General features: G+C 42.3%; 1 protein-coding gene across 1 annotated transcript in view; it reads right to left on the reverse strand.

The window, feature by feature from the left end:
* The window catches only part of APC2 (APC regulator of WNT signaling pathway 2), a 79128-nt gene extending 61496 nt beyond the window's left edge, over positions 1–17632 (reverse strand). The window contains exon 1 of the mRNA XM_039349494.1: positions 17519–17632. Within this exon, the coding sequence (XP_039205428.1) occupies positions 17519–17572 (54 nt within the window). The 5' untranslated portion in view covers positions 17573–17632. The remainder of the gene's footprint in view (positions 1–17518) is intronic.
* Positions 17633–18972: the final 1340 nt, after the last annotated feature.

Raw genomic sequence — 18972 nt, forward strand, 5'->3', positions numbered from 1 at the left:
GCCATGTGATCAAAATTTAGATGCTTGGCAACTGGTTCATATCATCTTTTGTGACCTTCTGACGAGCAAAGTCAACGGGGAAGCCAGATTCACTTAACAACCAGGTTACTATCAACGGCAATGATTCACTTAACAACTGAGGCAAGAAAGGTTGTAAAACAGGGCAAAACTCACTTAAGAAATGCCTTGCTTAAAAAGAGAAATCTTGAGGTCAACTGTGGTCATAAATTGAGGACTGTAGTGGAGCCTCATGTCACCAATCTGGTTGTACAACTATTTTTGCAGCGGTCGATAAACAAATGCTGCAACTATTAAAGGATCTCTGGTTTGCTACGGGTACAATTTTGCTGAAAACCAGAAAAATTAAAGAATTGATCATGCACCACTGACAGAACCTCAGTGACTGGACGATTATAAATAGCAATAATTTATATAACATATAAACATTATTTAAAATATATATTAAAGTAAATATGTAAATACACAAGTTATGACCACTTCATGCCTCTTGGCTATATGAATTCAAAGAATTATTTTTCAATTTCTTATGTTATTTTTTACCACAAAACCACTGTGCCAATTAGCAAGGAAACAAAAACAAGACATTCTTGATTTGATTTTTTAAAAAAATGTTTGACTCTTTGAATGAACCGACTCCACTGTTTGAATAAATCTCTCTGAAGGAGCACCAGGGCTTAGTGATAAAGCGAGTGATTCTATCAAGGCATGAAAATTAATCAAATTACATTTTGTCTCATGAATGTTGTTGATTGCATTATCGGGAATCTTTGCATCTTTAATTTCTTGGTCAATTTCTCGACGAAAGCAATAACTCAGATCTTTTGATATCAGAGCTTCATTGTAAAATTTAATCCTGTTTCCAGTTCTACACGTAGTAGATTGGAATAAGAACTCAGCCATTTATACTGTATGTCTTCAGATGGTCCCAAAGGTGCTTTTTCAAGAGGCAATTGGACTTTCTTGTTTTTAGTAATAGTAATAGAGTTGGAAGGGACCTTGGAGGTCTTCTAGTCCAACCCCCTGCTCAGGCAGGAAAGCTTATATCAGGGGTAGGCAACCTTGGCTCTTTTATGACTCGTGGACCAACTCCCAGAATTCCTGAGCCAGCATGGCTCAACTTGGAAACCTCTCCATTTTTCCTCAGCATGGCTGGCTCAGGAATTCTGGGAGTTGAAGTCCACGAGTCATAAAAGAGCCAAGGTTGCCTACCCCTGTCCTATACCATTTGAGATAAATGGTTGTCCAGTCTCTTCTTTAAAACTTCCAATGTTGGAGCATTCACCGCTTCTGGAGGCAGGCTGTTCCACTGGTTAATTGTTCTGTCAGGAAGTTTCTCCTTAGTTCTAGGTTGCTTCTCTCCTTGATTAGTTTCCATCCGTTGCTTCTTGTCCTGCCTTCAGATGCTTTGGAGAATAGCCTGACTCCCTCTTCTTTGGGGCAGCCCCTGAGATATTGGAACACTGCTATCATGTCCCCCCTGGTCCTTCTCTTCATTAAACTAGATGTACCCAATTCCAGCAACTGTTCCTTATATGTTTATAACCTCCATTTGGTTATCGATGACCGACTCTCACAGATACAGAAGTTTTATTATACACACTGGAAAACTACAACACTACACCACCCCTTGGCACAATCGCCATTCAAACCAAACCTTTTCTTTGAAGGATTTTGTTTCTCATCCAAGAAGCTTCTTCAGCTCTGACTGGATGGTGGGGAATGGAAGGGTTTATATACGTCTTCAAAGCAAAACAAAGAAGGTCCAACTGCCTCTTGAAAAAGCACCTTTGGGACAACCATGACCTGGATGACTGAGAATCTCCATGGTCATATCTACCAATAGTGCTCGACTTACAGTACGGTCATAACTGAACCTGGAATTAGAGTCGTTAAGCGGGCCACTATGTGACCACACCCAATTTTACAACCTCATTTGCAGTGATCGTTAAGCAAAAGCTGGGGTTATAAAGTAAACACCATGCTCATTAAGCAAACACCATGGTTGTTAAATGAATGCCCTAGTCCAGGGGTAGGCAACCTTGGCTCTTTTGTGACTGGTGGACTTCAACTCCCAGAATTCCTGAGCCAGCAGGGCTCAACTTGGAAACCTCTCCCTTTCCCCTCAGCATGGCTGGCTCAGGAATTCTGAGAGTTGAAGTCCACGAGTCATAAAAGAGCCAAGGTTGCCTAACCCTGCCCTAGTTGCTACGTGAAAGTCATGATTGTTAAGCAAATCCATTGTCTGCAATGGGTGTTTTTTTGGCCAGATACACCTGAAAATCCTTATAGATCTCCTTAAATTAGTGTTCTTTCAGTGGGGACCCTCACAATTAGGAATTTCTACTCCAAACGTATCTGGAAGGTTAGAGGTCTAACTTTCTTAGATAGAAAATTGGCTGGGGAAATTTTGGGCGTTGAAGTCCACAAGTCTTAAAATTGCCAATTTTGGAGACCCCTATACTAGACCAAACTGGCAAACTCATTTAGTAAAGTATATAGTTCCAAAAGAAAAGAATACAGCATCTGCAGCCCAAGAGTGAAGTCTTGATGCTCTCTGAACTTATCTGGGTTTTTACAGACATTTTATTACCCAGCCAGGTAACATCAACAGTGGTAGACATCTGGAAAAGATGGGAGGAAAGGCTAGTATTTCCTCCCCCCCCCCCAAACTTCTTGATTTGGAAAGAAAATACACTGCCCCAAATCCTGCCCTATTTCCCTCTGCCCTTCTTCCACACACATACCCAATCTATGTTTACCTGTTTCCAGTGGGAGAGAGTTCCACATGCTCATGCTTAGGCTGAGATAAAATTAGTCTTTCCTTTCTAAGCCAGTATTTTGATGAAAGTTTCCTCAAAGGCTGTCAATCTAAGCAATCTAACAAGGCATAAAACAATCAAGATCACTAGTGATGCCTCTCAAATGAGACATGCAGATTATAATAAAAGTCTTCATAAAATCCAGCTTGAATTGGAAAAGCAGATCCCTGTTTATTTATTCCTATCTATAATTTCTAGGGCTTCCCCAATGTACAAAATGTTGTTGTATGTTTCTATTTTGGTACAGAACTTTATATTGGGTTTTTTTCCTATGTGAGCCACTGAGAGTTGTTTTGATTGTGGAAGCGTAGAAATGTGTTTAATAAAGAGAATATTTTTTAAAAAAAAAAACTCTGGCCAGCACATTACCAACAACAGCAAATCACAATATTACAACATGTTTATCATCCATCTTAGCCCCAGTTTTAAGGGAAACCTCTCTCTCCATAATGATATTTATCTGGCACGGGAGATTAGTAATATCTCACATAGACTGCTTTGGCCAAAAAAAAATAATAATAATAATCAAAAAGCTTCTTTTAATTCCCAATTTTTCTCTCAGTTTAATCAGCTGCTCTAACCACTGAATATTCATTTTTAAATTGCTGGTTTTCTTTGTAGCGCGAGTGTGTTTATGTTTTCAAATATAATGTTTTGGTGAGATCTGCTATTTTATTTTCAAATATATTGCCCTGGCGTGATTTACCATTGCATTTTTCAAATATGCTATCCTGCTGAGGACTACTGTTTTATTTTCAGATATATTATCCTGCTGAGGTCTACCGTTACATTTTCAAATTTTTATTTCCTGTATTTTTCCCATTTCTGAATTGTCCATCTCCCTCAGAGGAATTCTGGCAGTGTAGAACAAAATATTAAAATACAAAAAAATATATTGACCTGGTGAGAGCTACCATTCAAGGTAGGTTTTGGCCTATGAACACAATTAAGCCCAACATTTCTGTTGCTAAGTGAAACAGTTGTTAAGTGAGCTTTGCTCCATTTTTATAATCTTTCTTGTCACAGTTGTTAAGTGAATCACTGCAGTTAAGCTAGTAACATGGTTGTTAAGTGAATCTGGCTTGTAACATGGTTGTTAAGTGAATCTGGCTTCCCCATATATTTTTTTAAAGAAAATTTTATTTTACTGATCAATAATTCAATAATATATAAATATCTTTAGTACAGACCTCAAACTATTACATTAAATATTTCCTCTCTTTTCCCCTTGGTATTTACTGTCTCATATTTAAACTAATATAATTCTTATTATCGATTAAATAAAAATAACTTTCTTACTTTTATCATAATTTTTAGTTTGTACATATCCTAGTTATTTTAATATTCAATCTTTTTAGACAATCAATGTCCTAATTGGTTTTCCCAATTTTTAGTTTCCCATTAATATTTGAATTTAACGTTTAATATTTATAATTTCCAAGTTTTAAATAACCCCAATTCCGTTTATCACAATTCATCACAAGATCTAATGTCCAGGATATACGTCTTATCTATTTGAATTCTCACCATCTTACATCACGTAATTAATAATATAAGATAACATTCTTATTTTCTGGTAATTTCCAAATATCTTAAATTTAGTAACCAAAATTTCTCTTATTTCAACATTTAATACTTCCTCTCTTTTTCTCTTAATATCTACTACCTCACCTTTTATTTATGAAACTTATTTATTATAAGAGCCGAGGTGGCGCAGCAGTTAGAGTGCAGTACTGCAGGTCACTTTAGCTGACTGTGTTCAGCAGGTCAGCGGTTCAAATCTTACCGGCTCAAGGTTGACTCAGCCTTCCATCCTTCCGGGGTAGGTAAAATGAGGACCCAGATTGTTGGGGGCAATGTAAATATATATATATATACATTGCTTACTGGTGTACACCGCTTAGAGAGTGCTTGCACTTAAAGCGGTATATAAGTCTCATAAATAAATAAATATTTAAGCTAATAGTTTTTATTATTACCGCTAAGTAAAAACATATTTATTACATTCATCAATAGATTTTTAGCATATATATCTTAATTATTTTTACATTTAACCTTTATAAGCAAATCAATATTCAAATTTAACTGGCTTCCCCGTTGACTTTGCTTGTCAGTAGGTCTGAAAAGGGGATCACATGACCCTGGGACACTGCAACCGTCATAAATACGAGTTGCCAAGCATTCGAATTTTGATCATGTGACCATGGGGTGCTGCAACAGTCATGTGAAAAATAGTCATAAGTCACTTTTTTCAGTGCCACTGTAACTTCAAATGGTCACTAAACAAACAGTTGTAAATTAAGGACTCCCTGTAGATTTTCAAATGAAAAGCAATATAGAATTACTGGAAGTAATTAAAGTAATCAGACTTTAATTAGGCCCTAGAGCAGTGGTTCTCAACCTGTGGGTCGCGACCCCATTTGGGGTCGAACAACCATTTCATGGGGGTCGACAAACAACGCAGTCCGCCATTTTTTTCCCCCTTTTCCTTAGTTATGCTACTCCTTTTTATTCTATTGGCTTTTGAAAGCCAATAGAATAGACTCTCTTGAATAGAGTCTAATTCTATTGGCTTTCAAAAGCCAATAGGAATTGTCCAGGCTGTCTCTGCCCTGCTGAGCCCGCCAAAAGTCCCATTCTGCAAACGGTGCTGCAAGTTGTCTGCAGCGAAGGCGAGCTGTCTGGAAGTTTCCACCCCTCCCTGCTGAGCAACTACTAAAAATGTAAGTAAAAGAGGGCCAGGGGTGGGAGGTGGGAGGCCGGCGGGCGCAGGGAGGGTTGCTGGCACGCGTGGGACCCGGCAGGTGCCTTACCTCCCTTGGGCTGGGCCAGCTGGTGGCCCAGCCGGTGGTCGCCCTGTGCCGTCGCTGCCCCTTGCCAGCTATGCCTCGGTCAGCGCAGGGGGCAGCACTACGCATGCGTGGCGCTCCCGGGCAGGGAAAGTCCTCGACTTACGACCGGTTGGGTAGTCCTCAACTTACGACTGGTTGGGTAGTCCTTGACTTACGACCGGTTGGGGGTTGCGGCATTAAAAAGGTTGAGAACCACTGCCCTAGAGAATGAAAGCAAGCTGGGGGAGGCTGAAACATTTGGTCTAATCCACCTCCCCACTCCAAATCTCTAACATGAACTTTTTTTCCAGATCACCTGAAAATTTCACTTTTTTTTTTAAAGGAAGAGGAAATAGCAGCATTTTTTAAAAACATGCAATTAAATCTTTGAGCAGTATAAACAAAACCATGCCTGCAGGAGTCTACCTCATAGTAGACGAAACTGGTGCAAGTAAAGTACTTTGCAAATACTGACCTTCAGTTTGTTAGTTGGGATTTGAATCTGTAGCCTTCCCCCCCCCAGCTCCTACATGTTTAAGACAAAAAGCCTGGCTTTGGGGATTTCAAGAGCAAAAGGATGCTTGCAAAAACAAGGATATCCACGAAACCCTTGTGTGCAACTCTTTGAATCAGTTGCTTCTTTTTCTGGGCTAGTGCAAGCACCTTTCACTGCTGCTGTGTGGTCCTAGAAAAGGTGGGCTTGGTTTAATGAGATTTCAGTGGATGCTAAGGATATGCTTAGCATCTTGTACCTTTGAATCTGAAGGATTGCCCTGAATGCTGAAAAGATACTTTTGAACTAATTCATATGAATTAATGATCCTGGGATCATTTCTTGGGAACTGTTTGGATGGGGTGTGTGCCCCGCTTTGCTTCTTGCAGGAGGAGTGACTTGGACATCTTTGTCTAACTTACAGCCCTGATATTCCATGCACATCTCTCATACAAATGGTAGCCAGGCATAACCCTGCTTAGCTTCCCAGACCTGGCAAGGTTGAGCAGGTTTCATTTCTGCTGAGACTCGTTTTAGGAAGGAAGAACGGAGGGAGGGAGGGAGGGATGAAGGAAGGAAGGAAACAATAAGGAAGGAATGGAGGAAAGAAGGAAGGAAGGAAGGAAGAGAGGAAGGGGGAAAGAGGGAGGAAGGGGAACGAGGGAGGAAGGAAGGGAGGGGAGGGAGGGAGGAAGGAAGGGAGGAAGGAGGGAGGGAAGAAGGAACAAAAGAGGAAGGGGGAACAAGGGAGGAAGAAAGGGAGGGGGATGGAGGGAGGAAATAAGGGAGGGAGGAGGGAGGGAGGAGGGAAGAGAACAAACAAGAGAGGAAAGAGGAACGAGGGAGGAAGGGAGGGGAAGGAGGGAAAGAAGAAAGGAAGAAAGAAGGGGTAAAGAGGGGAGGGAGGGAGAGAGAGAGAGAGAGGGAGGGAGAGAGGGAGAGGGAGGGACGATAGAAGGAAGCACACATAAAATCACTCCCGCCAAGATTCCATGTGGAAAGTGTTTTGATCTTTAAGCCTAACTTGAATTCTCCATCTAATCTTACTTGGTTTTTGTGGGTTCTGTCTAACTTCCTGGCTAGCGAGGGAGCCTGTGGAGAAACTCCGGTGACTGAAATTCACAAATCTGGAGAGGAAGGCGAATTGTCAAGGCTCAGCTGCATCTGAAGTCCTCAGAGTGATCAGTTAAAATGAGAATTTTGGAAATCTCATCTGCTTTGGTTAAGATTTGTAATGTAGATGTACCTTTGATCGAAACGGGGGGCGTTTCAATCGGGAACGGCCCCTGAGCTCGTCCTAGATTTCCAAAGGTCTCGGCTGCCATTTCAGCACCTTGGACAGCGGTGGCCTCAAGTCCGGATCTTGTGCTCATCAGCATTTCTAGTTCTAATCCAGTGTTTCCCAAACTTGACAATTTTAAGGCATGTGGACTTCAACTCCCAGAATTCCACAGCCAGCATTGCTGGCTGTGGAATTCTGGGAGTTGAAGTCCACATGCCTTAAAATTGTCAAGTTTGGGAAACACTGTTCTAATCTAATGCTTTTCAGATCTGTTAAAACACGGGTCCTCAACCATGGGAATTTTAAGACTTGGGGACTTCGACTTCTAGAATTCCTCAGCCAGCAAAGTCTTAAAGTTACCAAGGTTGAGGACCCCTGAGCTACATTACGGTCAAGGACTACATGTAATCTATTAAAGTTGTCACGGTTGAGGACCCCTGTATTAGAATACTAGTACAGAGATTGCATTTAAATATCCCCACTGTGGGATTAAGACTGCTATGAGTCACAGTTTTACACGTGGCTTCCCTTGGCACACTTAGAGCCCTAGTAAATAAACACACAGAGAGAGAAAATTCTGAGCTAGGCAGCCTTTAATGGGCCTCACCAGAAGGCCCTCCTAGGAATCAGATGGTGCAGCTCCGTTGCTTATTTGCAAACGATTAAAATCATATCGGAATAAGCCTCCAGGCTTGGAGAGTCGTCCATATTACAACTAAATCTCACATTTCTTCTCTGTCTTTGCTGCCAGCAATGGGGGCATCTGTGTTTCCAATTCCCCCTGCTGAGATTAGAAATGAGAATGAAATTCCTAGTTGGAAAACCAGTCCACTGAGCAGATTAAATAGGTTTCAGATATTAGCCCAGATATTTTGGAGGGATTGCTGGTCTGGAAGAACAATCATTTATATTTTTTATGGTTCACCATGTTTCATTGTCCTAGAGAGGCAGAGAAAAGGCTTCTTGGAAAAACAACAACAAAGAAGTTCTTAGGGCGCCTTAAAGACAAAAGCATTTATATCTATCTATCTATCTATCTATCTATCTATCTATCTATCTATCTATCATCTAGGTCTATCTATCATCTGTCTGTCTGTCTGTCTATCTATCTACTCACCTACCTACCTAGCTATCTATCTATCTTTATTTATATCTTGCCTTTATTATTTTTACAAGTAATTTCAAGGCAGCCAACATATCCAACACACCTTCCTCCTACTTTCCTGACAACAACCCTGTGAGGTGGGTTGAACTGAGAGAGAGGGACTAGCCCAAGGTCACCCAGCTGGCTTTCATGTCTAAGGCAGGACTAGAACTCACCATCTCCTACTTTTTAGCCCGGGGCCTTAACCTCTAAACCGAACAAGACCAAACTGGTCCAGTTATTACCCAAAAGCTATTCTAGACTATAGCAGCTAGGTGTATTTCTTGAAAGCCCTCTACCCAATACATTTCTTGATTTTTAAGATGACCTACAGTAAGTCATTTTGTTAGTTCTGTTGTAATGTACAACAAAATCATCCATGACTCTAGAAGGCAGATTGAATAAATAATAATCAGTTTAGGATCTGGCTAATTTTTGTTAGCCAGTTTTTACTTTACAACCTACTACCTTATTTAGTTGTTGAATTGTTTTAATTTTTGGTCCTAATTCTAGGTGGTTTACAATAATAAAATGAAATAATGCAATTACAACCATTAATTGTTGGATGCTGAGTTTATAAAAAGCACAAAAGGATATAACTGATTTAATGAAAAGTGGATTAATGAGGCAAAGCTCACAACGATGAAATTAAAGAAAAGCTACTCCTTTTCACATTAAGTGGAAAGGATGCAGGTAGTGGAAATCAAATACATCAAATGAAGGAAAAAGAGAAATCTAAAACAGAAGAGGGATAAACCAAAACAGTGATAATATTGAAGTAAGAAAGGAGAGATTGTATATTTTTTAAAAAAGTAGAAATGTAGAAAGAAGGAAAAAGAGAAAAAAAGAAAAAGAGAGAGAGAGAAAGGAGGGAGGAAAGGAGGAACGGAAAGAGAAATGGAGGAAGGGAAGAAAGGATGGAGGAGAAAAGAAAAGGAGAAAGGAAAAATAAAGGAGAGAAAGAAAGAAAGAAAGAAAGAAAGAAAGAAAGAAAGAAAGAAAGAAGAGGAGGGAAGGAAGGAAGGAAGGAAAAAAGAGGGAGGAAAAGAATGAAGGGAGGAGGCAGGAAGGAAGAAAAAAGAGAAAAGAGAAAATAGGAAGGAAGGAAGGAAGGAAAAGAAGGAGGGAAAGAAGGGAGGGAGGAGAAAGGAAGGAAGGAAGAAAGAAAAAGAAAGAAAGAAGAAGGAAGGAAGGAAAGGAAGAGGGAGGGAAAGAAAGAAGGGAGGACAAAGGAAGGAAGGAGAAAGAAAAGAAGGACAGAAAAAGAAAGGAAAAATAAACTGAAGCTGAAAGAGAATTGGGGAGAGAGAACAAAGAAAGGGCTACAGGATTGGCTTCCCAGTCTCCAGTCTGCAGCCCCCAAAGGCTATTAAACAAACAAGCTGTTGTTAACAGTTTCTGTTGACTGAAATTTCATCCAGAGTTGGGGGGGGGGGGAGATGAAAGGAGAACAGGAAAGAGAAAACCCAACCAGCACAAACAAAGGAGCCCCTAGAGCCCCCCCTTCCCCCCTTCCCCTCTCATGCCCCCCTCCTGCCTCCCTTCTGCTTTCCTGAATGCGACATGTGTTCCGGCCAGACTGAGGGCTGCTCTAAGGGAGCGTCTGGGGAGGAGACGGGGCTCCACCCCCAGGTATAGGTGTGCGGGGTTGGGTGTTATTCGTGGTGGGTGGCTGATCCTTTCAAACCTTGCTTTACTTTTCAGATTTTACTTCAATTTTACTTACAGGGACTTAATGATCTGCGTTATTCCATTTTAATATTGGGCTTGGTTGTGCTTTCACTTCAACAGCAGGTCGTCCTCAAGTTACGACCAGTTGCTTAGCAACTGTTGGAAGATCCAACAGACCCTACAAAAGGTAGCAATAGCAATCGCACTTAGACTTATATACCGCTTCACGGTGCTTTACAGCCATCTCTGAGTGGTTTACAGAGTCAGCCTCTTGACACACACACACCCCCCCAACAATCTGGGTCCCCATTTTACCGACCTCGGAAGGATGGAAGGCTGAGTCAACCTTGAGTCAGTCAGGATCGAACTCCAGACTGTGGGCAGAATTAGCTTGCAATGCTGCCTTCTAACCCCTGCACCACCACAATGGTATTTACCTGGCGCTGAAGTTCCCCTGGCTGCTGCCCGCCCCTCCTGGTCATGTGATCATATTTGGGATGCTGCAAACAGCCCACATTTAAGCCTGTTTGCAGCATCCCACAGTCATGTGACTATGATTCCCGACATCTTTGTTGGATGGTAGTGTTCACACTGACGCAAGAAAAGGTTGCAAAATCGGATTGGTCACACCTGCTTTACAACAGTCACAGCTTACCGTCATAATGGCCAAACTCAATGAAAGTTGTAAATTGAGGATGGCCTGTACTTTTCCTTATTATTATTAATTTCATTATTCATCACTACAGATAGGCCCTCAATTTCCAACCACAATTGAGACCAAAATTTCTGTTGCTAAGCAACACGGTTGAGACCAATTTCATAACCTTTGTTGCCATGTAATAATAATAATAATAGTAATAATAATAATGATGATGATGATGATGATAATAAAGTTGGAAGGGACTTTGGAGATCATCTAGTCCAACCCCCTGCTCAGGCAGGAAACCCTATACCATTTCGGACAAATGGCTGTCCAGTTTCTTTTTAAAAACTTCCAGTGTTGGAGCATTCACCGCTTCTGGAGGCAGGTTGTTCCATTGGTTAATTGTTCTAACTGTCAGGAAGTTTCTCCTTAGTTCTAGGTTGCTTCTCTCCCTGATTAGTTTCCATCCGTTGCTTCTTGTCCTGCCTTCAGGCGCTTTGGAGAATAGCTTGACTCCCTCTTCTTTGTGGCAGCTCCTGAGATATTGGAACACTACCATCATGTCCCCCCACCCATTGCCATGATTGTTAAGGAATCACTACCGTTGTTAAGTGAATCATGCAATCATGAGGCGAATCCAGCTGCCTCTGCTTGCTGGAAGGGCACTGAGAAGATTGCAAATGTGGATCACATGACCATGGAGATGCTGCATTGGTTGTGAGTGTGAGGCCTGGCTGTAAGTCACTGTTTTCAGGATCGTTATAACTTTGAACGGTCACTAAACAAACGGTTGTAGGTCGAGTTGCATTGCATTGCTTATTTTATTTATTTAAAATATTTCTCCGGCCGCCCTCTCATCTTAAAACACAACTCTGCGACTGTTGCCTTGTTGCATTTGGATGACTAATTTCTTTCATGTGATTTGTCTTTTTTGTGGACATTTTATCTCTTCAGGGATGTTTCCGTTGGGCTTTTGTTAATCCCACCGTGAATCCATATTGATCTGGCAGTAAACAAAACTAACCAATGCATAAATACATAAATAAAATATCTCAGTTTGACTTTTTCCAACTAAGGTCAATAAAATTCTGGACACCAGAGAAATCTATAGCCTTTCCCTCTCAGCGATGCTCTTTTCTCACGGGTCTACATCAAAGCAAGATGCTGAACGGCAAGGATGCCCCGTCGGCCAATCAAGAGAGAGCAGGGTTGCCATGGCAACCCGACCGACTGCTACCCCAGGTTTATCCCTAGCTGAGCTTTTTCTGCGCTGCCAGATGGGATTCAGGAAAACCTGCAGAGGGTGAACAGAGAAGGTAAAGACAAGGAGCCAAATACGCTAGGATGAACATCGATCTGTCAGTATCTGGGAAAAGGGAAGACAATAAGAAAAGAAAAAAAGAAAAAAAAATAAGTGGAGCTACCTGACAAGCTTTTTTAACAATTCGTCCTTGACCTACGACCGCAATGGAGCCCTACATTTCTGTCGCGAAGCGAAACATTTGTTGAGTAAAAATTGCCCCACTTGATGACACCGCTTACCATAATTGTTAAGCGAATCGCTGCGATTGTTAAGCTTGTAACACGGTTGCTAAGTAACTCTGGCTTCCCCCACTGGCTTTGCAAAAGGGCACCCTGTGATGCTCAAACCATCATAAATACGAGTCAGTTGCCAAGTCTCTGAATTTTGATCACCTGATCATGGGGAGGCTGCAATGGTCGTAAGTGGGAAACGTGTCGTAAGTTGCTTTTTCCAGTGCATCGGTTTGTAGCCCTCTGAAGAGGCCAGGGCTGCAGCAGTATAACCCATGTTTTTATAGAAACAAAATGAATCAAAAGCAGCTAAAAGGCAGAGAGGTCTTTTAAGGGTATTGCAGGGTATGGTAAAAAAAAAAAATCAATTGTGACTACAGTTGAAGGCCTGCCTATTTTGACGAATCTTTTTATAACATTTTTATAAATCCTGGTGACTCCTTTCTCTTTAGTAAGAGCTGGATGAATTTCATGTCAAATGTGTGTAGAAAGTGGAAAGGCTAGTTGTAAATTACTGAACAGAGTGCCAGGTATTTGAGTAAGTGGGGGGGGGGAAACCAAATTCACTATTTATTTGTTTTATTTATATCCCACCTTTAATATTTTTATAAATAACTTGAGGTGGTGAACATACCTATTACACCCTGTGAGGTGGATTACGCTGAGAGAGAATGATTGGCCAAAAGTCACCCAGCTGGGTTCATGCCTAAGGCGGGACTGGAACTCAAAGTCTCCTGGTGATTGGCCCAAAGTCACCCAGCTGGCTTTCATGCCTAAGGCGGGACTAGAACTCACCATCTCCTGGTGATTGGTCCAAAGTCACCGGCCTGGCTTTCATGCCCAAGGCAGAACTAGAACTCAAAGTTTCCTGGTGATTGGCCCAAAGTCACCCAGTTTTCATGCCTGAGGCGGGACTAGAACTCAAAGTTTCCTGGTGATTGGCCCAAAGTCACCCAGTTTTCATGCCTGAGGCAGGACTAGAACTCAAAGTCTCCTGGTGATTGGCCCAAAGTCACCCAGCCAGTTTTCATGCCTGAAGTGAGACTAGAACTCAAAGTCTCTTGGTGATTGGCCCAAAGTCACCCAGCCACTTTTTATGCCGGAAGTGGGACTAGAACTCAAAGTCTCCTGGTAATTAGCCCAAAGTCATCCAGCCATTTCTCATGTCTCAGGCGGGACTAGAACTCTCAGTCTCCTGGTGATTGGCCCAAAGTCACCCAGTCAGTTTTCATGCCTGAGGCGGGACTAGAACTCTCAGTCTCCTGGTGATTAGCCCAAAGTCACCCAGCCAGCTCTCATGCCTAAGGCGGGACTAGAACGCACCATCTCCTGGTTTCTAGCCTGGCGCCTTCACCACTAGACCAAACTGGCTCTAAATAGCACTTTCCAAAGTAATCTGATACAGCACATAGCTAAAGGACTGAGCTGCTCATTAGAAAGTCCCAAATCAGAATCACAATGGGACCACATATTCACTCAGTGAAGATTAAGAAAGAGGCCTATATTGTTGTGTAAATATTAAGATTTATTCAGATATCTACTTGCTTGATGCCTAGTCACAACAGTGGCAGCATCCGAGTTTGGAAGTTAAGCAGAGTCACAACTTATCAATAATTGGATGGGAGACTAGCCACTTTAGCTGTGGGCTAAACTGGAAAGTTACATTTCATTAGAGACCCCAAAAGTTAAATAGATATGCTGAAAGAAGGCACTAAGCTAAAGAATCAATGAAAAGTCCCACAAAAACAGATGCCTAATTCACAGTTACGAAGAAGAAACTGCAAGTTTACAAAACATTTAAGCCCCAAAAGATTGGGGCAAATGCAATTTCCACAAGAGGAAAACTAAAGACATGTACAAACATCCCGCAAAGCAATAACTCCCTGTAGTTGGAGAATCTTCACAACAGCTTCATCCATGCCAAAGAACATCCAGACATAATCATGAGAGGAAGAATTTTCTATTCTTTTTTTCTATGCACAGCAGTTTGCAGAATTTACTAAGAAAATCATTCAGGCCGGTGCATTTCAACCTTACCAACTTTAAGCTGAAAGTTGCCAAGTTTGAAAAACATTGATTTAGGCCAGGGGTCTTCAAACGTGGCCCTTTTATGACTTGTGGAGTCTTCAAACGTGGCCCTTTTATGACTTGTGGACTTCAACTCCCAGAATTCCTCAGCCAGCATGCCTGGCTGTGAAATTCTGTGAGTTGAAGTCCACAAGTCATAAAAGGGCCACGTTTGAAGACCCCTGATTTAGGCCATACTACAAATACAATGCGGGGGGAAAGCATCTTTAATTTGGCACCCAGGAATATCACAAGCCAAGAAACTCCCCCCCCCCATTTCAGATCTCCCTTCAAATCACACAATTCTCTTCATCTCAGTCCCCCCACCCACCAAGTAAGTGTGTGGGTGTGTAATGAATCTGGCCGACTACACAGTGTATTAATATTGTTACATAATGGGTGAAAAACCATATTGAACATTTGGTAGTACTAAATTTATAATTTACTCTCTTAATATTAAATTCTCTCAGCCATTACAAAAGATAATATAATAATCAATCCCCGGCAAGTTAAACATTAAATAATGTAAAGATGAAAAAGCACAGAACACAATCCTTTCGTTTACTCTCAAGCCCTTTGCCCTACAGGCAGTCCTCAACTTACAGTCATAACTGAGCCCAGAATTTCTGTTGCTAAGCAAAACAGTTGTTTAAGTGAGCTTTGTTTTACAACCTTTCTTGCCTCAGTTCTTAAGTGGATCCCTGCAGTTGTGAAGTTAGTAACACGGTTGGTAAGTGAATCTGGCTTCCCGATTGACTTTGCTTGCCATAAATATGAGTCAATTGCCAAAGCATCTGAATTTTGAACACTTGACCATGAGATGCTGCAATGGTCATTAAGTTCTTTCTGACAGTTAGAACAATTAACCAGTGGAACTACCTGCCTCCAGAGGTTGTAAATGCTCCAACACTGGACGTTTTTAAGAAGAGACTGGACAACCGTTTGTCTGAAATGGTATAGGATTTCCTGCTTGAGCAGGGGGTTGGACTAGATGACCTCCAAGGTCCCTTCCAACTTTATTATTATTAAGTATGAAAACTGGTTATAAGTCACTTTTTTCAGTGCAATTGTAATTTAGAACGGTCACTAAACGAAATGTTGAAAGTCCAGAGCTACCTGTAGCTCGTTTTTAACTAGCGGTCCCCACCTTACAACCACAATTGAGCCTAAAATTTATGTCGCTACGTGAGAAATGTGTTAAATGAGTTTTACGACCTTTTTTGCCCCAGTTGTTAAGTGAATCGTTGCAGTTGTCAGGTTACTAAGTTGGTTGTTAAGTGAATCTGGCTTCCCCATTGACTTTGTTGGTCAGAAGGTCGCAAAAGGGGATCCCATGACCCCCCCGGGATACTGCAACCGTCATAAATATGAATCTGTTTCGCCAAGCATCTGAATTTTGATCAGGGGACCACGGGGAGGCTGCAATGGTGAAAAACTGCAAAGGTCGTAAGTCACCATTTTCAGTGACGTCGTAACTTTGAACGGTCACTAAGTGAAATGTTGTAAGTCGAGGACTGCCTGTACTCTCTGCAAAATTGATGATGGAGAGAATTCCACTTCCAGAGAGGCTCTTCCAGAAGGCGGGAACGACAGAGCGGCGTCAGAACCCTTTCGCTGCTCAGAAATGGGACATTGCCAATATTTTCTCCTAGGCAACTGATGGCTGGCATATCTTGTGCCCAAAAGCCTGGCGCAGCTTAAGCAACCTTACTACTCTGAAGATGCAACATAAATTTTTTAGCATGCAGACCATAAAACAGTATCCAGTGCAGTGCACGGGGTTTCTCAGAAAGGACTTGGCAGCCAGTCGGCACCTTGAGCCAAGGAGAAGCACCGCCTGTCCACCTTTGGCCTCTTACTTTACAAAGGCAAGATGAAGAAAAAGGCAGACCCGGTGGAAATGACAGCATGACGTTGAGATGTTTTGGATAAAACACCTGGATGACCTTCTTATTCCCCCCCCTTCGGCTGAAGCAGTATGCCACTGAGGACCAAAGGTCCATTATCCTTCCTTTTTTAAGCAGTTACCAAAATGGGAAGTCCATCCGGGAAATTAAATGGACCCTCCAAAGCGAGAGGCAGTCTACCTCGGAATGCTGAAGAATGGAGCAAATGACAAGGGAAGGTCACCCCCTTATTTCGGCTCGGCTTGGCGAACTCCTTCCAAACTACCTGGCTGGCAGCCATCAGGACGTAGAGAGATGACCTGTTTTGCTTGCAATCCGAGAAGATGGCATTGTTTTCCCTGTTCGGGTGGCATTTGGCCAACCCACCTCCTGATAGGCCCTGCTGAGGGGCGGCATTTGCCCGTCCAGGTGGCATCTCCCACGAACCTTTGCCAGCCAGTTAAGCTTTGGGGAGGTGAGGATGGGGAGGGGATGGGGAAGATGGCACCCTTTGGGACTGGGTCCATTCAGAGCATCGCCCTCCCTCCCTGCTGGACAGACCACTGCCAATTGCAACACCGAATACTGAACTACACACCCTTGGCAATCTTTCCCATCGCTGGCCAGTGAGAGCCGAAATGGTGTGCGACCCTCGCTCACCACGGAAGGGGGGGGAGAATGGACACCCCTACACAGAGCACACACAGACATACAGCACACAAGACACAGAGAGATTCTATCGCTCCATCAACGCAACAAGAGGAAGAGACAACGCAAAACCGCAATGTGGACCTTTAAAAAAAGGGAACGCCAGTCTGGTTTTCCCCAGCATTGATTGACACCCCCCCTTCCTAATTTATTCTCTGACACCCCCACACACACACCTCTGGGTCCTTGTCATGTCATATCCAGTCCTGGAGTGGGTCGTCAATCTCTTTTTAATATGCTGCTCAGGTTGGCACTGGCTGGCATGGGGGGGGGGTTGGGGGCCAGGCTGAAAAAGCAGCCCCTTCCATTCTGCATCTGTTTTTCTCTCCTCCCTCCCCCCCCCACAGCCTGCTGCATTGTCTCCAGCCTGCAAAAGCCCCCCCCCCAAGAAAAAATATCAAAGTCCAGAGAGGGTCTTACCTCATCTCCGAAGAAGGTGGAATGGAGAAAGGAGAGGACCCACAGCAGACCCATGTAGTCCCCCGCATCCTTCTCCTGCCTCTGCCTGCCTTGCTGAGATGGGCTTGGCTTTCCGGAGAGGGAGAAAAGCGTTGCAGTGCAGGTCTGGGGGCGCCAGGGGGCAGTGGGGAGCAACTGGCGGGTTGCTGGGGTAGGGGGGGGAGAGATGCCACATTGAGAGGGGGGTAGGGCTCAGCTGGGCCAATCTGATCGAATAGAAAGGAGCTGACATAATCTTTTACACTTCGTAGGTGTGCCGGATCTTCTTTGGGGGGGGCGGTTTGCATCGGGAACCCCAGAAATGTGGAGTTTGAAGCTGGAGAGCTGCATTCACAATGAAAGAGCCAGGAGATGAGTATTTTGAAGACAGGGTCCCCCCCCCCACACAAATACTCCTAAACCAACCCATCTGTGGCCCTAAAATCGGGGAATAGAATAGAATAGAATAGAATAGAATAGAATAGAATAGAATAGAATAGAATAGAATAGAATATAGAATATAGAATATAGAATAGAATAGCATATAGAATATAGAATAGAATAGAATATAGAATTGAATAGAATAGAATATAGAATATAGAATAGAATAGAATATAGAATAGAACAGAATAGAATATAGAATAGAACAGAATAGAATATAGAATATAGAATAGAATATAGAATATAGAATAGAATATAGAATATAGAATAGAATATAGAATAGAATAGAATAGAATATAGAATATAGAATATAGAATAGAATAGCATATAGAATATAGAATAGAATAGAATAGAATAGAGAGGAACAGAACAGAACAGAATAGAACAGAATAGAATAGAATAGAATAGAATATAGAATATAGAATAGAATAGCATATAGAATATAGAATAGAATAGAATAGAATATAGAAAATAGAATAGAGAGTAGAATAGAATAGAATAGAATAGAATAGAATAGAATAGAATAGAATATAGAATATAGAAAAAGAATATAGAATAGAATAAAATAGGAGCTGGAAGGGACCCTGAAGGTCTTCTAGTCCAGCCCCCTGCTCAAGCAGGAGAACCTACACCATCTCAGACAGGTGATTGCCTAGTCTCTTGAAGAGGGAAGGAAGGTTGTGTTGGGGGCTTATAGGGAAGTGGGGTGCAGTGGCAGCTTTAAGGCCATTTTAAGGCAGCACCCCAGTTGTGAAGCTCTTGGTCCTCTCAACAGCAATTTTTAGTTCCTCAGCCAGATTAGCTTTTGCTGTTGTGAGTCGCTCTGAGGTTTAAGAATGGGCGGCTGTATCCGTGTTTTGTTGATTGATTGGCTTGCATCCTGCCTGTATTATTTTGACAAAGAATTCAAGGTGGGCGAATATATCCAACGCGCCTTCTTCCTCTTCGCTTTTCCCACAATAACAACAACCCTGTGAGGTGGGTTGGGCAGAGAG

The sequence above is a fragment of the Crotalus tigris genome, unplaced genomic scaffold (genome assembly GCF_016545835.1).
Source record: "Crotalus tigris isolate CLP2741 ecotype Arizona unplaced genomic scaffold, ASM1654583v1 scf7180000018278.843604, whole genome shotgun sequence".
Classification (NCBI taxonomy): domain Eukaryota; kingdom Metazoa; phylum Chordata; class Lepidosauria; order Squamata; family Viperidae; genus Crotalus; species Crotalus tigris.